Source organism: Bactrocera oleae, chromosome 2 (assembly GCF_042242935.1).
Source record: "Bactrocera oleae isolate idBacOlea1 chromosome 2, idBacOlea1, whole genome shotgun sequence".
Lineage (NCBI taxonomy): Eukaryota > Metazoa > Arthropoda > Insecta > Diptera > Tephritidae > Bactrocera > Bactrocera oleae.
Genome location: NC_091536.1, coordinates 99,459,734 through 99,483,993, shown reverse-complemented (window position 1 = coordinate 99,483,993; position 24,260 = coordinate 99,459,734). Strand labels below are relative to the sequence as shown.

General features: G+C 34.2%; 4 protein-coding genes across 10 annotated transcripts; 2 read left to right on the top strand and 2 right to left on the bottom strand.

Moving 5' to 3' along the window:
- The first annotated feature begins 2,257 nt into the window (after window positions 1-2,257).
- Window positions 2,258-6,804, top strand: LOC106616174 (IQ motif and ubiquitin-like domain-containing protein). 3 transcript variants are annotated; one of them, XM_014232710.3, is made up of 11 exons: window positions 2,258-2,927; window positions 2,988-3,118; window positions 3,177-3,289; window positions 3,397-3,614; window positions 3,715-4,061; window positions 4,573-4,736; window positions 4,802-4,934; window positions 5,123-5,235; window positions 5,849-6,033; window positions 6,170-6,507; window positions 6,583-6,804. In XM_014232710.3, exons 1-10 carry the CDS (start codon window positions 2,455-2,457, stop codon window positions 6,498-6,500), a joined length of 2,208 nt encoding a protein of 735 aa, XP_014088185.3. In that variant the 5' UTR covers window positions 2,258-2,454; the 3' UTR covers window positions 6,501-6,507; window positions 6,583-6,804. The 3 variants fall into 3 exon arrangements, with proteins under 3 accessions (XP_014088185.3, XP_014088186.3, XP_036213459.2); XM_014232711.3 differs by having other exon boundaries at window positions 6,170-6,520; XM_036357566.2 differs by having other exon boundaries at window positions 6,170-6,804.
- LOC106616176 (FAST kinase domain-containing protein 4) lies at window positions 6,548-9,474 on the bottom strand. 3 transcript variants are annotated; one of them, XM_014232712.3, is made up of 7 exons: window positions 9,344-9,474; window positions 8,903-9,166; window positions 8,118-8,840; window positions 7,798-8,047; window positions 7,440-7,714; window positions 7,309-7,378; window positions 6,548-7,090 (listed from the first exon to the last, which is right to left on the bottom strand). In XM_014232712.3, the coding sequence occupies exons 2-7, from the start codon at window positions 9,114-9,116 to the stop codon at window positions 6,877-6,879; spliced, it is 1,746 nt and encodes a 581-aa protein (XP_014088187.1). In that variant the 5' UTR covers window positions 9,117-9,166; window positions 9,344-9,474; the 3' UTR covers window positions 6,548-6,876. The 3 variants fall into 3 exon arrangements, with proteins under 3 accessions (XP_014088187.1, XP_036213461.1, XP_014088192.1); XM_036357568.2 differs by having other exon boundaries at window positions 8,903-9,163; window positions 9,344-9,452; XM_014232717.3 differs by having other exon boundaries at window positions 6,949-7,104.
- A 1,207-nt stretch (window positions 9,475-10,681) lies between these two features.
- Window positions 10,682-19,707, top strand: lqfR (clathrin interactor lqfR). Of its 3 annotated transcripts, none has more exons than XM_070106141.1 (7): window positions 10,682-11,032; window positions 12,599-12,800; window positions 12,891-13,040; window positions 13,094-13,280; window positions 13,351-13,444; window positions 13,504-14,300; window positions 14,618-17,473. In XM_070106141.1, exons 1-7 carry the CDS (start codon window positions 10,980-10,982, stop codon window positions 17,398-17,400), a joined length of 4,266 nt encoding a protein of 1,421 aa, XP_069962242.1. In that variant the 5' UTR covers window positions 10,682-10,979; the 3' UTR covers window positions 17,401-17,473. The 3 variants fall into 3 exon arrangements, with proteins under 3 accessions (XP_069962242.1, XP_014088149.3, XP_036213449.2); XM_014232674.3 differs by lacking the exon at window positions 14,618-17,473 and adding an exon at window positions 19,010-19,707 and having other exon boundaries at window positions 10,697-11,032; XM_036357556.2 differs by lacking the exon at window positions 10,682-11,032 and adding an exon at window positions 11,137-11,288.
- A 2,399-nt stretch (window positions 19,708-22,106) lies between these two features.
- On the bottom strand, window positions 22,107-24,148 carry Nop56 (Nop56 ribonucleoprotein). The gene is made up of 3 exons (XM_014232735.3): window positions 23,998-24,148; window positions 23,535-23,937; window positions 22,107-23,466 (listed from the first exon to the last, which is right to left on the bottom strand). The coding sequence occupies exons 1-3, from the start codon at window positions 23,998-24,000 to the stop codon at window positions 22,349-22,351; spliced, it is 1,524 nt and encodes a 507-aa protein (XP_014088210.1). The 5' UTR covers window positions 24,001-24,148; the 3' UTR covers window positions 22,107-22,348.
- Window positions 24,149-24,260: the final 112 nt, after the last annotated feature.

The window sequence follows — 24,260 nt, the reverse complement described above, 5'->3', positions numbered from 1 at the left end:
TTCATATCTTCCTGACTTAACTTAGACTTAATTTTATAGCTATATATTCATCCGTCTCAGCAAAAATAATATTAAAAACATCTTCATTTTTATAAATATTGAACGACATTTTCGGCGTAAGGTTTGTTAGAATAATGTATATCAATATATGTATGTAGTGGGAGTGGGTAAGAGTAAATTCACATATTTTTGGCATTAAGCTATAGTATATCCAATATTATACGTTCAGTTAACTTGGCTAAGATACTTTCGTATTGGCTGTTATTTATGGTATAAGCCCAACCGGAATTTTGAAAATCTTACATTAGGTATATTTGAGACAGGGGTAGTATAGACCCGAGTCAATCTATTATCAAAAAGTGACTATCTTCGAATTGCAAAAGTATATCTCATATTCTGGTAACTTTGACATTTTTAGACTGGAAATAGTATTTCTGAAAGGCTCTCCCGATATATACTTGTATATTAATTTGTGCTTGATTTGTATACTGGAAAGAATTAGATGGAATTTGTATTGGATGCGTAATAGACGTGGTTGAGGTCCGATTTTGTCCATTTTCACACTGTAACGTAGGAATGTCAAGATAATGTTATTGATTTATCGCGTTTTAAGTAGTTTTAAATGATTCAAATTAGAAACAGCTCCAGTTTCCTTGAGAAAATAGTTTAATAATGAGTTCAATAATGAGGGGGCAAATAAGCTATTTCATTATTAACTCACGGTGGATTGTCGGATAAAGATGCAACAGATTTATTCAACGACGTACAAGCAATTGGCAGATAAATTGCTCATAACAGTATACCACTGTAGATCAGGGTAGATAATGTTTGCAAACAAAAAATATCATAGTAGGATGAAACCCATCGGAAATGAAAGATAAAACAACAAACATTAAAAGAAAAATAATTTATCGAAAAAACTCCTAATTTGAATCAAAAATTCTCACGCCAAAATATTCGATTTTCATAAACAGTCCATAGGTTTTAAGTTTGTTGAATTCTCTACTTTCTGATAGTATAAAAATTATATACATTACTATGGTAAATTTTTGCATAAGATACAGAAAATTACCCCACTAAATAACTACTACTACGAAATAACAGGTAAATGAAATAAAAAAAAGTAGCTTTGAATCGTTTTTCAGCTGCTTAGTGATTTAATTAACTTTTCTTATTGTACTACTGATAATAATCTGTTTAGATAATTATGTTAAACATTTGGAATATGAGTTTTTATTTCAATAAACTAATCAGAATAATTTTTAAAAGTTATAAATTTTGTTGTTAAGGCCTAAGCCTATTTTGCTTGGGTTGCAGGTTGCAGTTTTGTGTCTTATGGCAATTTATAAGTATTCGATTAATGGCGTGGGCGTGGCCGTGATCCGATTAAGCACATCTACTTTCACCAAAATATCTTAATTTTTAATCAAGCTACAGCTTGCACAGGCAGACATATGGACGGAAGTCATCCTGATCGTTTATATGGAATATATATAACTCCATATCTATCTGGATTATTTATAAGTTATACTAACAACCGTTAGGTGAACAAAGCTATTATGCTCTGTAACGAAATGTTGCAATAGTATAAATATAATATTAATGTACATAAAGATAAATCTAAACAGTTTGTTCGAAGAAAAAGATAAATTGTTTGCTAGGACGCTGTTACTTGTTCCTCATGAAAGAACATTGAATTGATTGAAATAGATTCGCTATAGAGAGAAATTCGATACAGGAGGTTTTGCTTTAAACTTCGGTATAGAGAAATATCCGCAGAGTGATTAATATCTTTGAATCTAATGTTTTTTTTTTCAAAACCAAAGCCACATTTCCTTTTATATGTAATTGCCAAATAGTTTCTTCTCCTATTAGACCTGCTAATGGATTTTATGAATCCATCAAGCTAGTGATACGCTCGGGTCATTGCACCTGGAGAGTTCGCTATTGAAAAAAGATCCCAGTGTTTTCAGACTACTATGGTACTGGAGCGATTTTAACAAAAGAGCCACAGCTTTAAACAAAAAATGTACGACATTGCCATGGCGATTCCGATAACACACCTTTGTGGATGAAATAATTTGTTCCATATTAGGGGTGCATATATTCTTGCGTATGTGGTGCTATTGAAATATGTCACGACTTATATTGATTTTTGGTTTACATAAGAGTGTATGTACATATATGGCAACGGTTGTTATTTTAGGATTTGTGTTGTGGAAAAATACCTGTGCCGCTATTGAACCAACTTTATTTCAAAGTTTAGTAAGCATATGAAAAGGCTGCCAGAAACTAGGCTTGACACTCTGGAAGACTTCCAAAAGTGATTTGAATTAAAGTAATGTTCAACTGGAGTGTCACAAAATTTTAAAAACATTTTACACATACATATAAATACATATGTGTACACAATTATTATTTTGCTAATATCCCAACTATTGCGCAACTATTAAAATGAATTGTGAAGAGTTACGAGAACTGCCGAATATAAAATATATGCAATTTATACCGCCTCCGCCTTCACGTGGTGATTCATTTCTCATTGAACAACCAGATTCCTATAAGAACGATGATTGTTCAGAAGAGCTTAAAGAGATTCCATCAGAGTTCATCGATGAAGTGTTGCCAGTGGAAAATGTAACCGTTAAATTTCGCGTAAATGGCTCTCGTATTGTGGCGCAAGTATATTCGAATCGATCGAGTATTGCTGATATTAAAACTGATATCGGTAGCAAGTTTGAAGTCGACCCAAAGTATATAAGACTTACGCAAAATGAACGGGAAATATCAAATCGTTGCTTGTTGGCACAAACGGATTCAAACCAATTTGGAATATTTGAATTCGATTTAGAATTGTTGCATATTTCAGAAATGAATCTTGGCGATGGTATGGACCCTCCAAAGTTAGATTTGAATATATATTATAAGTGAGTATATTACAACGGGTTAAGTATGGTAGAGAATGATAAGAACTTTTACTGCTGCAGCAAATATCACATGCCCGATTTTATAACTGTTAACATTGAAGATGAAAACGGATTCAGAACGGTTATTGTGGAGATATTGAATAAAGCAATTGTAAAACCATTTTTGTGTGGTTACCGAGATAAAGCCACTGGTAAGTTCTATATATGATTTTTTCAAATTGATTCGGAATTTTACCACTGAACACATAGGTACTGAGTATTTAGATGCATTCACTCAAACTGGACCATACTTTGATAAAATGAAATTCAATCGTTATATAAGCAGAGATACACAAACTTATGAGTTTAAAGGAAAAGAAATTGTGAGTATTAATTACTAATAGGAGTTAAGGTGCGTTTTATACATTTGCCTTTATGACACTTTTTTCGATCCCAAATTTTACAAGAAGTGCTTTTATTCACTTTCCAGGACACTGCGCATGAGCAATCTACTCAGTGCTTTCAGGACGGCAACAATGTGATGTATGTTTCCGCAGCTACAGATTACACCATAACTCCCGGCAAATATCAAACTTATGCCCAAAAGATGCGCCGCGAAAATAAACTGGCCAAAATCATTTTGATTCAACGTAATTTTCGTCGGTTCTTGATTGTGCGTTTCATGCGGAATGCGGCAGCTAAGTATCGGTAAGACAGAAGAAACAATGAGCACCATTTCGGTGAACTGCAAATAAAAGTGTTTCGTTCGATTTCTTGGTTACTGCTCGTCACACTTTGGGCGTGGTAGTCGGCTGGTGGCTAATCGCAAAGCTGAGGAGGAGCGGTTGCAGGTGGAAGCAGAGAAGCGTATCAAGCGTATTGAGTTGGCGAAACAATTTCCACAAACAAAGGACGACTTTGAGATGTTGTATGGTGAGGTGCAGAAATGGAAGATCGCCGAGCTGAAACGCATAGCGCGATTGTATGAAGGACCAGCTCGAATTGCCGAGGTCAATGTGCTGCTCGACAAAGAGATTCAGCTCCGAAATGGCATCGAAAAGCAGCGCTGCATAGTCAAAAAAGCAATGGAGGATTTTCGCAATGAGAAAATGCTCACTAAATTGGGTGAACCAATCAAATGGGTTGGCTATAAAGGTAAGCTATATCTTATAGTTCCGTTCTTTTCTTTTATTTTACAGTATATTTGAAATGTTGTGGCAGAATAAAAGTATGAAGAAACGTAAGTAGTTTTTACTTTTACACATACATATATATACTCATTTTTTTACTACAGCCTAATAGCCGCTAAATTGACGACCTTATTGAACCCAAAATTTGGAGAATAAATTTGAGTGTATGAATTTATGAATTTTATTTTACTTAAACAGAGATTTTATAACGCATATCTAAGGCAACATTGAAAAAAACTCTATTAAAAAGGTCAAATATATATACTTATTGTACATACTTATGTACTATATAATAGTACCATGAATCCAGAAATGGAGCAAGAATTAGACTGAAGTAGGGAGGATTTAAGAGTATAGGAAATAAAATATTTTTAAAATGCTTTTTATTTATTGAAAAAATGTGTAAAAATGTAAATTCGTGAGCGCAAATTGCTTTTACCCACGCATTAAACTCTAATTTTTGACATTTCTTTAAGATAACATAATTCACTTGGATTTATTACGAACTCAAAGGGTCCGTTTCCTAACTGAAGTCTATAAGGATATGCAGAAGAAGACGAGCAGAGAGGAACGCCTTGAGCTTTTATCAAAAGTTAAACGTATATTATTGGACGAACGTGAGTTTCCGGATTTTGTCGAGGTTTGTTCGTTTGTAAAATTGTCTTTGTGAATAATAGTTACTATGACGAATGATCTGAATTTCAGATATTTGATCTAATTCAAAGGGAAATTAATTTGCTCATACACACAAAATATTGTGACGTCGAGATCTTACGTAAACGTCAGATAATACTGTGGATGGAAATGATCAAATTCTCCAAGGATAAACCTCCCGATCGTACGAATTGTTAACTTTTCTCAAAGGGTTAAAGTAAAAACCAAAAACATGCATCAAAACCAACCAAAAATAAATAAATTATTATTGTTGCATACATGTCAAATGTAAAACTGTTTGATTCTTACTTTAAGACCCCAATGCCCATATTTGAAGGATTTTTTGAAATCTGCACCGCTTTCCTTTTTCAGATGGAGAAAAACGTATGTGCGAGGTGTGTAAGAAGGTGAAGCCGTACAGTCAGTTCGCACTTCGAACGCGTCAGAACAATGTAGACACTTGCAAGCGTTGCTATTACATCAAGGTAAATCTGGCTTTATTTATTTACTAGCTTTGCCCGCGGCTTCGCTCGCATTAAAATAACAAATACCAAAGATCATTAAAAAAAAAAAATTACTAAATGCATAGTATGTACACGAACACTATACTGTGATGATGATCTTTTGTTAATTAATATAATATATTGAAGACTCTTTCGACACATTTATGTCCTTTCTAATACCATTAGGAGTAGGTGTACAAAGTTTAATGATGACCGGTTTAGTGATTTCGGTGTGAATGCGCAACAAACAAACTTACATTTACATTTATAATATGAAAAAAAAAACTATAACGAAGACGCTTTCGAAACATTATTGTTTTGGTACTTTTTCAAATATTTCGACAAAGAATCAAATCTGTCAAAACAAATGTTTTCAATTAGGTGGATGTCATATTGTCCATTAGTTCGTAGGTGTCTTCAAATTTATAGAACCTTGCTCCTCCACATTATAGCAAAATGTGGACTACACACACACTCTACACCTATGGCGTGTATGGTATTTATGTACGCTTGTATATTTAAAGGGTATGTGACATTGAGAAGAAGTGCTTAAAACAGACGAAGTAACTTCCGTCTGTCTTCTTACCTTTCTTAGATCGCTTCTACGGACAACAAAACGTACGCAGCAATATTACGCGCTATACAGCGAGATGAGCGCAAGCGCCGCTGCAACGCGTCATTCGCATTTGTGCTGCAAATGGACGACATTCGTTACATAATTGACCAAATCTGGCACAGTCACTCAATACTTAGCAAGAATGCGGTATTGAGCAATTTGCGGTAATTATGAGTGCTACAATAAGAACCAAATATTTAAACAAAAAACGAAAAAGAAAAATTGCTACATTTCACATACATTTCATTTGCCTTTTCTATAACTTTACACTTTACGTATTTGTACTTACCTTCTAAATAGTTTGCCACGGTGGTTGAAAGGTGAAGACTGGTCACCATGGAATTGTATTTGCCTTACTGAGTCAGAGGCACGCAACCATTACAGACTTGACGATCCGACAAAAGTGTACGACCATAAAATGGTGTTGGAGGTAGGCAATAGACATATGTTAGCCCGCGCTGCATTCCACAAGATGACTGAAATCGCCACCGAATTCGTTGAGACGGGACAATGGTTTCATGTTGGATTAAATAAGCAACGCATTGTTTTTCCACCAAACGAATATCCACGCTCAGGTTTTCCCAGCAAATCGGCCAACCCGATATTCAAGGAAAAGAAAAAATGCGATTGAAATATATGTATGTAAAATGGGTAGATAAAATATCAATATCGAGCGAATTTAAGATTATGTTGACAAAATTTTCTTTTATTAGCATTCCTGTTTTTTTAGTTTATCCAACAATTACTAATGTTAAATTGTATTCCTTTGGACAGGCAACGAAGCATATTCTATATTACAATTTGTCGCCTTAAATTGTGAAAGATTGTATCAATAATTAAACAATGAAATTGTCATTTCCATATTATTACATAATAAATTACAAACTTATATTGAAATTATACAGGGCTCAAATAAAAACTGCCTAACTCTTTAACTAACGACATGTCATTGACAAATAAACAATAACCTTTCTTAGGGCGTTAAATAATGCTAATAGGTATAAAGCTTAAACATTACTACTGATAATCGCTTTAAATTTCGCCTCCAAATACTGCACCCGTTTCAGCAGTTTGTCACTAGTGTTGAACTCGTTGTAGGGTACAGGTATGACTTTGTATCCACTTTTTTCCAACAAATCAAAGCTAAGGTTCGTTATGCCGCTAGCTGAGCGATGAGTTCCATGGCAGACGTCGTGGAAATCGACCACCATCAACGCAATTCTTTAAAAAACAATCTTAAGTTTTGAACATGTAATAGCATCAAAACATATCTACATACGCAATTAAAAAATGTAAAATGTACAAACTTTATCTCCATTAATACCCAGTAAAGCTTTTAAGTATAAAACGAGAAGTATTGTTAAAAAATTACTCTTTTACTGGGTATTTATTTGTTCATTGTTGCATTTTAAAATCGTAGTAATAAGTTGAATACGTACTTTATTGCATTTGGATCTTCTTTATCTACGGGTAATGGGTTCCTTTTATGGTCGAATAAGCAAAGTGCGTCTGAAAGATTATTGTAAAAAATATATGGTAATCTGTGTATAATTCCAAAATAACAACTTACCAATAAGAAATCCCATTTTGCTGTCGTGCAAAGTTTTCAGATGATTGCTGGCAGGTAGTAAGCTCTTCAATGCATCCAACATCCCGTTAATCAAAATTTGTTTAGATTTTGAATGCGCAAGTGGCACTCGGAAAACTGCACTATCTTCTGGCAGAAGGGTTCCTTTGTAGTCGCATGCCAAATGCTGCGCATATGCATTCAAATTTAATAACTTCATTTTAGATGTAGGTGAGAGACCATTTTGATCCGCTTCCAGTTTCTCAACGAAATTAGCACTATGGAATACGAAATTAAAGAGAGATGTTAGTAGTTTTGTGTGTTGTAAAATGTTCATAGTTAAATCAAAGGGATTTCTCACCTCAAAACAGAGTTCAGCTGTTTTTGACTCACAAGCCCTAACATTGAAAGCGACCACACGTGATTTAGCCAATCATTGCATTTCTGAAAATCAGCATCTACAATAGATGTAGTTAACTTTTTACTAACATCGTCAATAAAGGAACTTTTGAAATTCAGTATGGCTGATGTAATGAACAAGGCACTTATATCTTGCGGCCGACAAATTTCGGAATTTTTCAGTGTCCATTGTGTGAGAGCTTCCATAATGTCTGCAAAAATATTTCATCATTAATATTTATTTAAAATTTGTGATTTTGGTTTAAATATATGTGCTCCCACCTAAATCGCGATACTTTAATATTCCTAAGCTTGTTAAAATGGACCCAACAACTGCTGATTTTTCTTTATTTTTTGGCAACGCAGCCTGTATATCAGAGCAAATTTTCGCCGCCAGCACTGAATCCTGAAAGTTCAGGGTAGCCATAGCATACAACACATCAGCAGACTGTTTAAGGTCTAGTTGCTCAGATGTGCTACTTATATTGAAGGCAAGGGATCGCAATAGAGGAGTACTTCGTCGTTTACGTTGAGCCAATGTACTCATTACCTTCACCATTTGTGGTAAACTTATGCTGGCAATAAGTTTGGCAGCCTCGTCATCACCAGCAACTCCCAAAACAGTATTAAGGTCGTCAGTTCGAAACCCGGATATACGTTTGGGACCGTTGTTTTCGATTCCGGAGCCACCACTCGCATTGCCGTCTTTACCCATGGTGCGCCCTAGCACCCGACAAACACGTAGAAAGCGAGCATCATTTTCAAATTCAGCAATCTTAGCACGATTTATAGAGCTCCATTCAGCTAGTATCGAGACGATTTGCAGTGCATGTTTACGTGAGAGCGGTCCACTGGATTCGGACACAGATAATAGACCGTTTACAGTTTTCGCGTTGATGATGCGCTCGTCAAGGCTGTTTCTACCTTTACTGTCAGTAGTTTTCGATTTTTCATTTATGTGGCTGTCTTCTTTAAGGGACTCAAACGCTGCAGCAACTAAAGAACCTGTCACAAAATCGGTGTATATATTTTATATTTTTACTATCAGTTTATTTCAATTAATATACTTTTTGGTCTTTTTGCATTCAAGTCCGAGTGGTCGTCGCCGGATGTACTCGACTCCCTTTCCCCTGAATCTTGGAGGGAAATATCACCTTGCTTTTGTGTTGCCGCAGTTGCCGTTAATCGAGCACCCCTTACAGATGTACTATATGTTGCATATTGTATACGCCGAATAAGCTGGGCGGAAACACCACCGACAAAGCGTTGCAACACGAACATTGTTCACACTTCCTATTGATAATTGTGGTGTATTTGCCCGATAGGACCTGCTGTATATAGATCAAATCTTTTATATAACCTTTTGAATGCTGATGATCAATTGTAATATGGAAAATATTAAATTTAAAAAAATTAATGTTGCAAATTTTTAAAATTATAAATGTTTATTAAAATGAATATTCGAATATCAAATCGTTGACATTAAACTTCTAATTTATAAAATTTACATTTTCCACAATGTGTATGAAAATCAACGAACACCGCAAGACAAACGTCAAAAGTAATAATATGTTCCTAGGAATGGAATATATACATACATATATATGCATGTCTAAATCTGATAGTCAAACGATAAATCGTAAGTTTACGAAATAATTGTACTGAACAGATCTTCGTTCAGAACTCGTTGTTGACATTTTAAGTGGAGTTCATAATCTAAAAATACAAAAACTATGGAAGATAATTTATTTTCTAAAAAAGTAACAATAAGTATATTATGAAATATAAATATTTAGTTTTAGTTATGTTATATTTACTGCCTACTAAAGCTCGTACTACATAACTCACAAATACGTTTGCGAAAGCGCATACTTACATGTGCGTTCGATCGGTATGCGAGCAAGTAAGTTTTATGGCCAATTCACATAGAACTTTTGCTTTGTTTTGCGTCAGACATTTGTTTTGACAGAAAATTTCGATATACACTTATGTATCGTACGTTTACACAAAATGTTTCGACGCGAACCGAACCAAAATCTTGGGCATCTCATCTTTTTACGCTTTGCAAAGCAACAGTCGGCATTTTGATAAGAGAGAAAGCGTTCATTGTGGCATACCCTTTGGTTGCTTCACTTCGTTGTTTCAGTACGAACTGTCACAAAAAGCGATGAAAGTTGTATGTGAATGGGCCTTTACTCGTGTATGGGCTTGTGTGCGTACGAATTCATGTTGGGGAAAATTTTCGATTTTTTACGATCGGTGTGCACACAAGTATCAATGGCAATATATTTGACAGATCGTTAACAATGTCAATTGCCTGTGGAGCTTATCACGTAAGAACATGTTTATTCTAATTATTTGTCAATCATACACATCCGCTAAGGATCGTTTTCTCATTGACTGGTTAGGAACCAGTAGTTAAGTTCTCCTTCTTTCTGACAGTTGGGGCATCTGGACAGGCAATTAAAGATTGCTAAAAATCTATATTGCAAGCAATATTGCCAAATGCCCACACAAGAACATTGCCAACCCCATTGGCAATGAATTTGACAAATGGTTAGCAATGTACATTGCCTGTGGATTGCCACAGCTTAATAATAATAATATAATAGTGGTTTTTTCAGCATCTAATACAGTTAGCCATTATTGGATTTTACCCCTTTTTAGCAAAACATTATAAATTTTATACTAAATTAATTCAAATGATTGAGTGGATATAGTTTAACTCGATTGAATTATTGCTTTACATTATTATTTAAATTATTTCCCAAACACAAATTTCAGTAAAAACATACTTTTTCGGCACATCCCAAATTTTATGCAGGGGTACAACCCTTCTCCAATTTATTGAAACGCGTAAACTCTGGTGACAAATCACCAAAACGTTTTGTGTTCTTTTCAATAAATTTTGCCACAAATTAATTTCTAAAATTCCACGGATTTCATTTAGTTTTCAATTTTTCCCCCTTATTTTCGTGTAAAATTGTACAGTTCATGAACATCAATTTTGCAGTGTATAAAGTAAAACTTGATAAACACTTAAGAATAAGCGAAACTTAAACAGGTGCTTTGGAATTTTGCAGTTTTGTGGACACGAACTCGATATCGTGTAAAGATAGTGAAAATATTCGAACTGCAAGCAAAATGGTTGATAAATTCATAAGTATGTGGAAGGTACGCGAATTGGCCGATAAAGTGTAAGTACGGAATCAATCAGGAAAATGTTTAAAGATAATATACTAGTGACCAAAAGGCCTTGTGTGCACACGTATTGCTAGAGGCAATCTATAACTTTAACCAAATGTGTATTGAAATTTCGTAATTAAACTAAATTCTAAATTGGTTATCAAAATCTAAAGGCATTTTCTCTCGTATTATATTTAAATCACATTTTCAATTGCGCACATATGTATATATGTATATATAAATCTGCTTTCGCTTTGTATTTATAAGGCAGGTGGTTTTTGATTGGATAAAATCTATAATTCTTGTGCAAGTTGGTATTTTTTGTATAAAATGTAATTTATAAAATAGGTATTCGATAATACGAACACAGCACGGGTGTGTTCATATGTGACAGCTAACAATTAAAAATGCTTTCAAATTTCAGTTTAGCTTTCGATTTCCATTTCTGTGTTTTTAAGTACTACCTTCGTATTTAATTATTTTTTTACTTTAAACACGCAGCTACCACCTGTTTTGTATTGGTACATAACAAGGGGTAAATGCTAGAATAGCATCCCCCGAATTCGGGGTTAAAATGGGTATGTACGGACAGAGGAGGTTCTCCAGATTAAGAAAATAATATAATTTTACAAAGAAACCAAAAGGAATAAAGAAAACAGATAATACCCCAATGGCAGGAAATAAATAACACCTTATGAGTTTTTACGCTAAATTATATTTTTCTACAAAAATGAATCTTATTTATATATTTTAAATTTACAAAATATTAGTTTTTAGAAGTTTCCTTATAACTAAATTTAATCACAGTTGTTTCAACAGATCAAAATTAAAGGTATAAACATGTGAATGAGACCATTGAAATAACAGCATGGCTTATTATAAATGTTTTTATCTATTTCATGTTATCTAGCTAAATACACAGAAATGCAAAGTACCTACTGTAATTTTTTACAAGTTTTACACTTAATTGGCACGATCAATTATCATATTAGAATTCCGTCGATCATAAAATTAGCACAGGCTAAAAAAAAAAAAAAAAAACTGATTATCCAGATGCAGCAGTAATTAAAGGAGGTTAAAGTTAAATTCAATTTTTAAAGTTTACAATTAATTTTAAAAAATATTTATTACATTAATAAAGAAATGGAGGGTCTTAATGCTCATAGCATATTCATTAACTTAGCGGTTGACACTTCTAATATAGCAGCATTCATATCCTGTTTAGTGGTAAATTAAATAGATTTATAAAAAATGTATGTGTTAACTATTTGTGGATCAAGTCCAGAAACGTTTAGAAGGAGAGAGTTGATAATGGTATTATAAAGACATCCGACATTTGTGTAAGATATGTCGTCAGTGCAATTTAATAAAGTGAAAACTAATACTTTTGGTTGCAACGAAAAGGATATTATCCTACATTGACAATATTAGTTAGCATGAGTGCATATTCACTTGTCTGATTATATATAGGTGGCAGTTGCAAAATTCTATGAAAGCTATATATACTATATAAAGTTATGTAAATAAGTATATATTTATGCATTTCCTTAACGAAACCTTCCTTCTACCAATCACAGAACCAATGTCGTTATGAATTATACGGAAATCGAAGGAAAAGTGCGTGAAGCAACAAATGATGATCCTTGGGGACCCACAGGACCTTTAATGCAGGAATTGGCTCATGCAACTTTTTCATATGAAAGTTTTCCGGAAGTCATGTCCATGCTATGGAAGCGCATGCTACAAGACAATAAATCTAACTGGCGGCGAACGTATAAGGTATGCACATTTTCCCTTTAACTATAAGAAAAGGAAAATTTAAACATATTACATTTTTCATATAATCTCCCAACTATCCAAAAAATACAGAGCTTACTACTGTTGAATTATTTAGTACGGAATGGTTCAGAGCGTGTCGTGACATCATCTCGCGAACATATTTACGATTTACGGTCGTTGGAAAACTACACATTCACCGATGAAGGTGGCAAGGATCAGGGTATTAACGTTAGGCATAAGGTGAAGTGTTAATTTGATACGCATTTCTTTATTTCAACTTGACTCTATTACAGGTTAGAGAATTAATAGACTTTATACAGGACGATGAACGTTTACGCGAGGAGCGGAAAAAAGCAAAAAAGAATAAGGATAAATATATAGGTATGAGTAGCGATGCAATGGGCATGCGAAGCATGAGTGCGCAAAGTGGTGGTTATAACGATTGGCGTGCACAGCGCAATGATTTCGGTGACAATTGGTGTAAGGAAATTAGCATATCTGGATTTTGTAACCAAGTGCACGCTTAATAAAATGAATGTGTTATTATTAGATTCCGATGCACGCGGTGGTGACCGATACGAAGATGAGGATGCACAGTATGAAGGCGAGCGGGAGTATTCGGATAGTGATTCGCCGAGCCCTAGGTGCGTAGTGGAAGAAATTAGAGTATTTTTTTGCTTAACAGTTTTTATACTCCATACAGGAGAGCAAATCGCTACAATGATCGTTCGAGCCCCGCTGAATTTGGCATAGAGGCCAAGCCAAATTCTATTAATATGAATATACGTCAAAAATCCGCGCTTAACAACACTCCATCTAGTAATACAAGGCAGCCAACTGCAAAGCCAGTTGTTGGAAGTAAAAAAATTGACATGGGAGCTGCAGCAAACTTTGGTAAAATGTCACCAAATGCGGCGGGTATACATTCGCCTACTCATCGAGATACGCCCATCAGTGGTGGGGATGATTTAATTGGTAGCAACGGAAACGATGGGGGTGACGTTGGGTCAATAGATAACAACAATCTTATAGGCGTACAGCAAAATATTATTGGCGGCAATAATAATAATAACTTACTTGATGATATATTTAAAACCTGCCCAGCGCCGAACGATAAAACTTTGACTAGTGCTGCCATTACAAGCGATGATTTGGACGATTTTAATCCTCGTGCAATCGAGTCGAAGCAGGCACAAGAATTTGGTGATTTTACCTCAGCCTTTGATAGTGGATCATTGCCTGAATTGCCTACGACGAACATTGCGGGAGCTTCCGATGAATTTGCAGACTTCTCCGCATTTCAAGGAAGTTTAGCTTCTAACACACTCAGAGCGCTGGACAATAGTTTGTTGACAACGGCAACTCCAGCTAACGATTCATTTGATTTATTTAGTGGTACCTCAGCCACTTCTGCAGAATCGGCGACGACTGGCGCTTCAACTACTACAGATCTTTTAGCTGGTTTGGGGGACTTATCTATTCACCAAAGTATGCCAATGGGTAAGTTTATTTTCTTTTATATAATTTATACTGTAAGTAAACACCATTGCCGTATAGGCGAAAATATATATAAAAATTTCCAAGTTGTTCATATAAAATATTACGCGCATGATGATTGACATTATATGTGTATAATTTCGAAATTAAATATGTTAAATATTTTAGTGTAATTAACTATAAACCAAACAAATCGCAGTTAAAAAGTAGAAATGTAAAGTAAAGACAATCGCATACTCTTTGTATCTACACGTACATACATTTGTAATTTTTGCGGTTACATATTCCAATTGGATGCACACGTTCTTCTCCATTTTCAGTCGAGGATGGCACAGAAGAGAGACTCAGAATTAAGCCAATACCTGTCAGCATTAAAAATACACTTAAACATGCAATTAATACAATCAAGTCTATACCGAAAGTTACATGCGCAGCAGATGCAACGAAAATTGCTAAAACAATCGAGTATTTGTTCAGAAGTGGCGCTCTTCCTGGCTATTGCACGGCGGAGAAAATTATTGGTCTCGACAAGGATGCCTTGGACTGGTCAGAAATCGCCGCGTATGAGTATGCGGAAATCCTGCATAGCCTTATAAAACTGTTTAGCCTCAAATGGCCGGATATTCGATCATCAGATAGTGATGTGCAGATTTTCAATCTTTTTAGAGTTGACTGCAACTTTGCTTATATATATGAAACTTTTTATTCGCTCAACAAATATCTGAATATCCTGGACGAAGATGGGTCCACAACCCTAGTATTTGTATTGTCGGAGCTCGTCAATGATACTCAACTATTACCTTTAACCATTCTGCATATCTGTCGCGCTCAATCAATACTGACACAAGAGTTCAAATGCGAATTAAAGGCATTGCCTACGCTAAAATTCGAAGAAATTAATGCGGATGTCACAGAATTTTTGCAAATTATTATTTCTCTACCGAATAGGGTAGCTAATAAATTGGGTCAAAACTTTCCAGATGCATTTATACCCAAAAAGTATGCTCATAAACTACTCAGGCATTTACTTTGTGCTTTGAATTTCATCTTCAAGTGTGAAAACATTTCGTGTTTTAACTTGGAATTTTGCAGCCGACTATTAAGTCGTATAATAACGAATTTATGTAATACCAAAGAAGCTGACAGCAAGCTATATGAATTTTTAAAAATCGTCGACGAGTTTGCTAAGTTGTCAAGACCGCGTGTCGTAATACAGAAAATGTTTAATGCATTGGACTCAAATGCTATACATAAAGCAGGGTTGGCTGTGTTGCTTACAGCGCCAGATGTCGATGTGTATCGCTTGCTTGGTAATGCTGTAGCCAATTCAGACAACTGGCAATATTGTTTCACACATACATTGACGATACAACGCACGCCGAGTTCCGAGCATGCTCTCTGCGCCTTAGTCCGCTATTTAGCATTGAGCGATCCTAAATTGGTACAGGTAGTCTTCAAGCAATTGCTTAGCGTTTGGTCGAAGCGTTCTACTTTGCAGAGACTAACAGATAAGGAGCATTTAACTTTTGGCAAATTACTTATAGCTACTGCTAAACAGTTATTTGCCGAACAGAAAGACAGAAAGGTACACCTATTAAATGACAACGACTACAAACGTTATCTCCATGATATTTTACGTTTTCATTTGGAATGCGCCGACGTGGTTCAAAGGCATATTGGCATGAAGGTGGTGGAAATAATATTCAATTACATAGAAGATCCACACACAAAAACGGAGGATCGCTTGCATTTCGATTATGAAGATGTATTAAAGTTGTCACGTGGCAGATTGATAACAGAACTTGATAGTATAGCAAATAACTACAAAATACCTAAAAAAGACGATACCGTAGACGCAGAAGTTAATTTGAATAGATTAACAAATTTATTAGAAAGTTTCACAAGTGAAACGATTGAAATATCGAAAATTGTTACACCGAACTCTCAGTCAAACCCCCTTTATGTAACTTTGAAAAGTGTTGAAAAATCAACGAAAATAAAAGAACTAGATTCTGATGATGATGAGGAAGAGTATAAACCTTACGATATGTCTAACGACACGTCAATCGTAACAGAAAAACGCCCCAAGTTTCTACCGGACTTGATACACACTTTGAGCACAAAACCAGATAATTATGAAGTATTTAAGGCTGCCATATCTGCAGCAGAACAGTTGATACGTTCACAATTGTCGCAACAAGACTCCAGTCTCGCTATTGACATTTTGCGTATTTTCGTACCACTTGAAATGCATTATTATTATGAGGACTTCGAACGGACGAAATTCAAATGTGGCGTGGCAGTTTGTGTGTCTGTACCAGGGTCCTCTGCAAAGTATCTATGTCGGGAATTTCACACCGAAAATACATGCTATAATGCCAATTTGCGAATTCTCATGCTACAAATATTGGCTGCCGCTGCCAAAGAACTTTCCGGTATAACAGGAGAAGCAGAAACTTTCGCGGAAACAGCACTCCTACCAACTCCAGCGAAACATCCCCGCAAATTCCACTTCGATAATGAACACGAATCTCGTTTACTGACAGCTCAACGTATAATACGACAACGCCTCAAAGAGAAAACTAAGCGATTTCACGGCAAGCACAAAACGTTGGACACAAAACCCGCAAAACTCAATCATTTCCACACTGTAGCAGGCATATTTTTCTTTTCGCTTGTTCGTGGTCCACGCACTCGACAGATGTTGTACGTGAAGCCCGATCACATAGCGCACGATATTGATACATTATTGTTGGTTAATTTTCTACACACATTAACTGTATTTATGTTGAGTGCCACGAATTGTCCCCTTCTCCCCGTCATCACTCAAGAAGTTTTTGATTTGTGTTCATTTGTGCGTTTCAGCGTTGAGACACGGGTTCGACTGGCCACATTAGAACTTATTGGTGCGACTTTGGTGACCACACCAGCATATGTTCTTATGAAACAGTTTGGGGAGCGCGTTGCTGAAATACAACAATGGCTGGAAGATTTAGTTAAATCACCGCTATTTGGGGGCGAAACTTCAGAAGAATGTCGTGATATCGCTAATCAAATTTTGAGTACTTGCTATAAATTATACTCGTCAGCGCAAATTGAATAAAAATCATTACAACTGTCGAAATTAAAATATCATATATGGAACGAATAAATTTCGTGAAAGCCTATGTAAATAATTGTATTTTTTTCTTCACCAATAACAAAAATTTTAATAAACAGAAAAACGAGCTCTTATACAATATTTTTATACTTTCGGAACATATTTCATAGAATATGAGTTTTAAGATTAATCGGATAAATCCAGCTATGCAATTTTTAGATATCTATTTCAATATCTACGATAAAAAGCTTTTCTATGCAGAAATACAATCATTGCCTTTGACAGGCAGCGAAAACTTTTGCTCTCACTTAGATGTAACAAATCAATAATATTCACACAATAGAACCCCAGAGATCGCAGGAAAAAGAAAAAAGGAAGAAAGCATTATGAACCATAACCGATTGGCATCAACTATGAGAGCTTTAATATGTTTGCAAGTGTTAAGCGCAGTTAAATAGGGAAAGCAAAATTATTGGAAATACTTAAATATTTTGAATAAATCATGTGTAAATATGTTTTTTATATAAATTAACCATAATATATTTACAAGTATGTAATTGTACATTTGTACAATGGGATTCATGCAGATAGTTTTGTTTAAATGTTTAAATTGACTAGAAACAGAAAACTTTTCTGAATTCCATACTACTTATGTACATACATTTTAAAGTATTTTGTAAATTTATTTTGATTGTATTTCTTATTTGTTTTTGTCGTTTTTTTTTTGCTTAACGATAATATTTTGGGATTTTCCTTCAACACCTTGTAATTGAAAATTCTTTGTTTTAATACAAAAAATTTATAATATTTTGCATGTATGTATAAATGAAAGCGTTTCTCAACATACCCGGCATCGTACCACCACGGACGCATTAGGTAAACCAAAATAAGAATAACAAAATAATTTGGATGTTAAATGCTTGGCTTGTGTTTCCTAAAATATTTACAACAAACGGAGCACTTATGATTAAATCACTAATTTTAACTCTTTTTTTTACATATGCTTACATACATACACTACATTTATTCGATTATTATTCCGATATTAATATTATAAATATTTAAAAATGCTTGCGCTATTTCTTTTTCAAAGACACATATAAAGTGTAATTATTTTCTTAAAACTATATCAACTAATTTTGCAAAGACTAGTTTTTGCAGAAATACTAAACTAAAACGGCATCCTTTCATTTTTGTTGTATTATTATTATTTTCAAATATTAGCAAATATTTCTTTGTATAGAATTTTTTCTTATTTAATTGCTACTAACTTAATAGCTTTCACTTGCATTTATTTTTCAAATTGTTTAAATAAAATACACAAAATATGTGTATTAAAACGATGTGTATGTGTAATAAATATACTCAAATCCACACTCCATTTGGTAGAACTTTTCTCCAGAATGTATTTCCTTTAGAATTGTGCTTTGTTATATTATATTAAAATACAACATTATACATTTCACATTTTTCTTTATATGTACTTGAAATCCACAAATGTATATGAGTGTATAATAAAGAGTATATCACCTCATTTTGAGACACTCTTACTTCATTTTCAGTAGCGTAACCGTAAAGTATTAATTTCACCGTCGAATTTCTAATTTTTCAGACAATATCTTACCGCCTATTTCAAGCAACAACAACAGCAATTTACTCCAACCCATAAGTGCTAGCAACATACAACAGCAACAACTGGCTTTGGGCGAATCAATAAATACATCTACAACAGTTGGCGCACAAAATGTTGGTGCCACTTGGTCCGAAAACTTGAAGACAGGTGATCTGAAAATTGATCTAGACAACTTGTTGAACAGCAAATCAAACAAGTCCAATGTGCCAGCACCATCGATGAATGCGCTAAAAACCCAGAGCCCCACGAAACACATAGGCAGTGGTAGTGTTGGCAATAATAACGTGTCATCGACAATACAAACTTCTAGTTTTAGTGCGTTTGTCGGCGGCGGCATTTCTCCATTGACCAGCCCCGGTCTTGGTACGTCAAACGTTGTACAGAGTTCGGCAGGACTCCCATCTGCCACAATCGGCATTCCAGGCGCCTTTTTTGCCCCAACATCACAAAACATTCCACCTCTATCACAGCAAACAACATCAACAACAGCTACACAAATGTTTGCTAATTTTAGTGCAATGAATTTAGAACAGCCACAACACCAAAAACACGGAGGCAATAACAACAATAATCAAGTACAAGCGCATGGTTTTGATATATTCCAATGATATTTAATAGCATAAATAAATCACACACCGACATACCTATTATGTACTGTATAGTTCTGAAAAAATTTACTTCTCTTGTTCTTGTTTTTATTTTAATGTTTTGTTTTGATTCATCCTTACGATCCAACTGCAATGTTAATTATTAAGATTATCCGTGTGCGCTGATTTTTTGAATGAGAAAAAGTATTGCAATTTTTGACTCAAGAAATTCGTAAGCAATTAAAATTGAATGTGTGCTTAAATCGATATGCACAAATGTTATAATGATGTCTGTTATATAAATGAGTGCATTCGATATACATACCTATACATTTATATGCATATAAGTAAAATTTACTGCATTCAAGGAGTGCGTTGCTGCCTCCATTTTTGAGTTTTATATGTTAATTATTACAATGAGTATGCGTGTTACATACAATAGGAAAGTATACAATACTTATACAAATCTGCAATGAAATGTAATACATTGAAAACGTTAAATATTATTAAACATACATTTGTATTAGTGAATAAAATGAGTTAATTGAATATACAAAAGAGAGTTAATCAAAGCGTATCCTTACTACGACGGGTATGTTCCAAGCGATCATAATCTACATACATACATATACTTGTATATATATTTACATGTGTAAATGAAGGTAATGATTAACAGATTAACGAATCATTCCGCATGAATATTTTTTCAAACTCCCATTGAAAACAATTGTTCCTCCAACGAAGAATGTATGCCGCCATTTATATATATATCTTTTTTTTTTGTTTTGTTACGATATTTATTTACTCTACTCTACTTGCACTCTATTGCTTTAACATTTTGTAATACTACTGAATATTGACATCTGCAGAAAGTTTCTTGGTCTTCATAGGCATAAGAATAACTGACGACAGTTATTCATCTTACTGATTGTTATTATTTAAGTTGTGTTTTTAATTCTCTCTATATTTTAAATGTGTGTTCGCCTTGAAATATTCTTTCACCGCAAAATAAATTTTAATACGTACCGTTATAATAGGTAACCACTCCGTCCTTATTCCCGTTTGGGTTAAGTTTGTGCATATCGTCACTTCATTAAAAAGCAACAATAAAAAGTTAAATAAATAATGAAACAAGGTTGTGTAAAAATATGTATATGGATTAATATTTTTGTAATTCCGTAGTATTATTTTATGGTTGACCCAGAAAATGCTTTTACAGTGCACTTCACTTCAATTAACATAAATTTGTATGTACGTATATTATATAGTATATAGGAACATAAATTAGGAACAGAATTTAATGAGAATAAATATATAATTTCGTTATTTAATATGTGTACGTATAAAAATTGTTCGTAATTTTCCAAAAGAGAAATAATTGCAATAAACCATTGCAAACATTACCTGGTGGTAAATTAATTAATTTGCTAATTTCAGAGTGGAACATTAAAATAAAAACTTGCGTTGTTATATAAACAATGTACATGTATGTAACAAATAAATCAAATCATATTTGAATTGTGTTCGTCAGTGTATCAGTTGTATAAACATTACCTATTTGTAGAAATTTCCCAAACGAAACCACGACCGAAACTAATGCCTCGCAACGATTTTGATCGAAAACGTTCATTATTGGTGCAGCTAGATACACATATTCGAAAATATAAGACTTTGATGATGTAGCTGGCATTGCTCTTACCCAAGTAGTATTTAGAAAAATTAAGAAATAAGTTAAATATACGCATGTACCCTGGCGCTAAGCTGTATAGCTTTAAAGCCTACTGCTTAAATTTCGTTTTAAGCATTGTGTATATTTGTGCATTTTTGTATATTCAACATAGCAGGAAAAACTTACCTACTCTAAAAAGATACATACCTTTGGTTCGTTATTATAAACTCAAGATATTCAGAAATAAGTAATGCCAATTTGTTTCTTTTTTGAGCTAAAAGTAATAGTATTTTTTTTTTTGGATATTGGTGAAGTTGGTGGGAAGATTTAGGATTTCACCTAGAGATGGCCTCTGTTCAATTTTGATATTAGCTATTATGAAAACCTTTTGTACCATCTTGGGTTCAAGCATTTATTTATTGAGCTATCGCACTTTTAATAGTTTTCAACATAATTATTATATGGGGAGTTGGCGTGGTGGTCATTTAGTTTCACCCATTTTCACAATGTATAAACAGGTGCTAGAAAAACTCTCTAAATGCATAAAAATTTTCGGCCAACTGGTGCTTACTGTACCTGTACCCTTCGTTTTGGTTGAAGCGTTGAATCTATTTAGTTGAACGGTAGTGTATGTACATAGATACATACATATATTCTCTGCATAACTGTGATTTCAATTAGCATAGCATTAAATAAAATATTTCTTTTGGTTTATTAATTGAACTTGTAAATAAAAACGCACATAAGTTTATATAAAAATAAAAACAAAAAACAATTACTACAATTATTTTTTGTCTACAAAATTAAAAAGAAAGGGAAATGCGATTATTAATATTTCCGTACTTTATTCAAAATTTTCAGCTCTGATTTCACAAATTGTTTAGGTTTGCAAAAAATGTTAGTCCCACAAAAGTAATTTCCCAATTACGCAATGTAAAGACAATAGCAGATAATAATAACCTAAATATTAGAGTTTATGTTATACATTTATGAGGCAAATGAATGCAATCACCACTTAACTATGTACTTTGTATAACCCAACGAATGTCTGATTGTTTACAATTAAGCCTCTGCGTCCTTATTCTTATTCTTCTTTTTCTTCTTCTTCTTCTTAGGTTCTCCTTCACCAGCTTCACCGCCATTCTCTTCTACCACTGTGTCATTTGCTTCTTCAGCCTTTCCATTCGTTTTGTTTTCTATAACATCGCCGTTTTCCGCATCCACGGCTTTGCGTTTCTTTTTCTTATTTTTCTTTTTTAATGCTTGTGCCTCGGTAACACTGTTTTTGTCTTCTTTTTCTGCTGCTTCAATGGCTTCTTTCATAACTTCTATATTTTTACGTGGTACTTCACCAGATTCATAGAATTTCAGACGATCTTCCACCTGTTGCTTTAGAGTTTCACCAAAAACCCTCGTCGGTTTCTCTAAAAAGCAGTCAATACGGGATGCAATCGAACACTTGTTGGCCAGAAAACGAGATATGCGGCCTTTGTTCTTTAATCCAGCTCGTCCAATGAACGACGAATGGTAAAGCAATCCATATTTTGGTGTGTTTGAACGGGTTTTTAATGCACGGAAAAGTGCTTTTTCCGCTCCCAATATTTGTACTGTTGAAGCTGGATATTTAGCTAAATTAGTCAAACTGCCCGCGTGCGAAATTAAACGGGCCCCTACTTGATCACCAATTAGAGATTGCAAATTTGGTGCCACCGCCTCCATTTTATTGTGCAAATATGTTGCCATTTTCTTTCGATATTCAGACAAACGAACCACGCGCTCCGCAAATAATTCAATATTCATTAAATCTACTATTGAAATATCCATACCCATAGACATTTTTGCTGCATCAATAATAGCTTGCGCCTTTGCCGAATCCATTACAATTTCCTCCAATTCTTCTAATTTGTCTTGTGAAAGGCTTTTACGATCTTTTATGTATTTAGCAGTTTTAGCAAACAAATAATTATCAGGAACGATTTTGACCAACTCTGGGAAATGGTACGAATACCACTCCCGTATACGCATTGAAAATGTATTTACGTCCTTATCTAATTGATCAAGAAGCGCAATGGATTGTATTATCATATTGTCCGAACGGTGAACGTTAAACTTGACTTTGGCACGAGAATAGCTGTGACCCAAACCCAGTTGTGCTACACCGGCAGACTTGTCGGTAAATCCTTAAAAGAGATGACAAGCAGTCAATTTATATGCTATATTTATATTATCAATAAAAAAAAAAAATTACCTTTGACCAGCCGATGAAAATGAAAACGTATACCACGTAATATTTCTGGTACAGCTCCAAAGTGGCTACATTGCACACCTATCGATTCAGTAATAGCAGCTCCCAACTTAGCATCCGCAATACCTAAGGTACATTTCTTCTTCTTCAACTTTGAGAAGAAATCATCTAAAAATACCAGCAAATCTTGTGGCGCAATACCTTCAGAAATTGCATTAATGTTTTCCAGGGCCGCTATTGCTGTTTTGAAAGGAGAAAATCCAACTAATTTTACAATCGAATGGAATTTTGCTATATCTGTTACGGATGCCTCAACTTGAGGAAGAAACATAGATACTTCTTCAAATTCCTTGACCGAAAAAAGGGAGAATCCCGCAGCGTGTTCGTAAAGGACGTATAGTTGTGACTAAAAATTCCAAATATTATATTAATATGCTATTACAGAAATAAAAAAAATAATACAAACCATATTTACAGCGAAATATGCCACAATTCACAATTACAAAATAAGTACAAAATATTTAAAATAACAAGTTCCACGCTTTAAACTTCTCCACGTGTTTTGCATTTGCTTAAGAGTTTGAAAATTTGACATTTGTTCACTAAAACGTCATCTATATAATTTGGTTGAATTCGAACATTTTCGAAGTTTCCGAACAGTTTTTTTTATATGCTTCAAGGTTTTGTAAACTTCGCAATCATAGGTTTTATAAATATGTTTGTAATTTA

What these genes read in the sequence shown, in the direction of transcription:
- LOC106616174 (XM_014232710.3), top strand. Translation starts at nt 2,455, where the DNA reads ATGAATTGTGAAGAGTTACGAGAACTGCCGAATATAAAATATATGCAA. An exon ending in AATGCGGCAGCTAAGTATCG is followed by an intron (nt 3,615 to 3,714) that starts GTAAGACAGAAG and finishes TGGGCGTGGTAG; the next exon opens with TCGGCTGGTGGCTAATCGCA. An exon ending in GCGGTATTGAGCAATTTGCG is followed by an intron (nt 6,034 to 6,169) that starts GTAATTATGAGT and finishes CCTTCTAAATAG; the next exon opens with TTTGCCACGGTGGTTGAAAG.
- Nop56 (XM_014232735.3), bottom strand. An exon ending in TTTTCATCGGCTGGTCAAAG is followed by an intron (nt 23,467 to 23,534) that starts GTAATTTTTTTT and finishes ATCTCTTTTAAG; the next exon opens with GATTTACCGACAAGTCTGCC.
- lqfR (XM_070106141.1), top strand. Translation starts at nt 10,980, where the DNA reads ATGGTTGATAAATTCATAAGTATGTGGAAGGTACGCGAATTGGCCGAT. An exon ending in CGCGAATTGGCCGATAAAGT is followed by an intron (nt 11,033 to 12,598) that starts GTAAGTACGGAA and finishes TACCAATCACAG; the next exon opens with AACCAATGTCGTTATGAATT. An exon ending in GTATTAACGTTAGGCATAAG is followed by an intron (nt 13,041 to 13,093) that starts GTGAAGTGTTAA and finishes ACTCTATTACAG; the next exon opens with GTTAGAGAATTAATAGACTT.
- LOC106616176 (XM_014232712.3), bottom strand. Translation starts at nt 9,116, where the DNA reads ATGTTCGTGTTGCAACGCTTTGTCGGTGGTGTTTCCGCCCAGCTTATT. An exon ending in GAATGCAAAAAGACCAAAAA is followed by an intron (nt 8,841 to 8,902) that starts GTATATTAATTG and finishes ATTTTGTGACAG; the next exon opens with GTTCTTTAGTTGCTGCAGCG. An exon ending in CAGCTGAACTCTGTTTTGAG is followed by an intron (nt 7,715 to 7,797) that starts GTGAGAAATCCC and finishes CGTATTCCATAG; the next exon opens with TGCTAATTTCGTTGAGAAAC.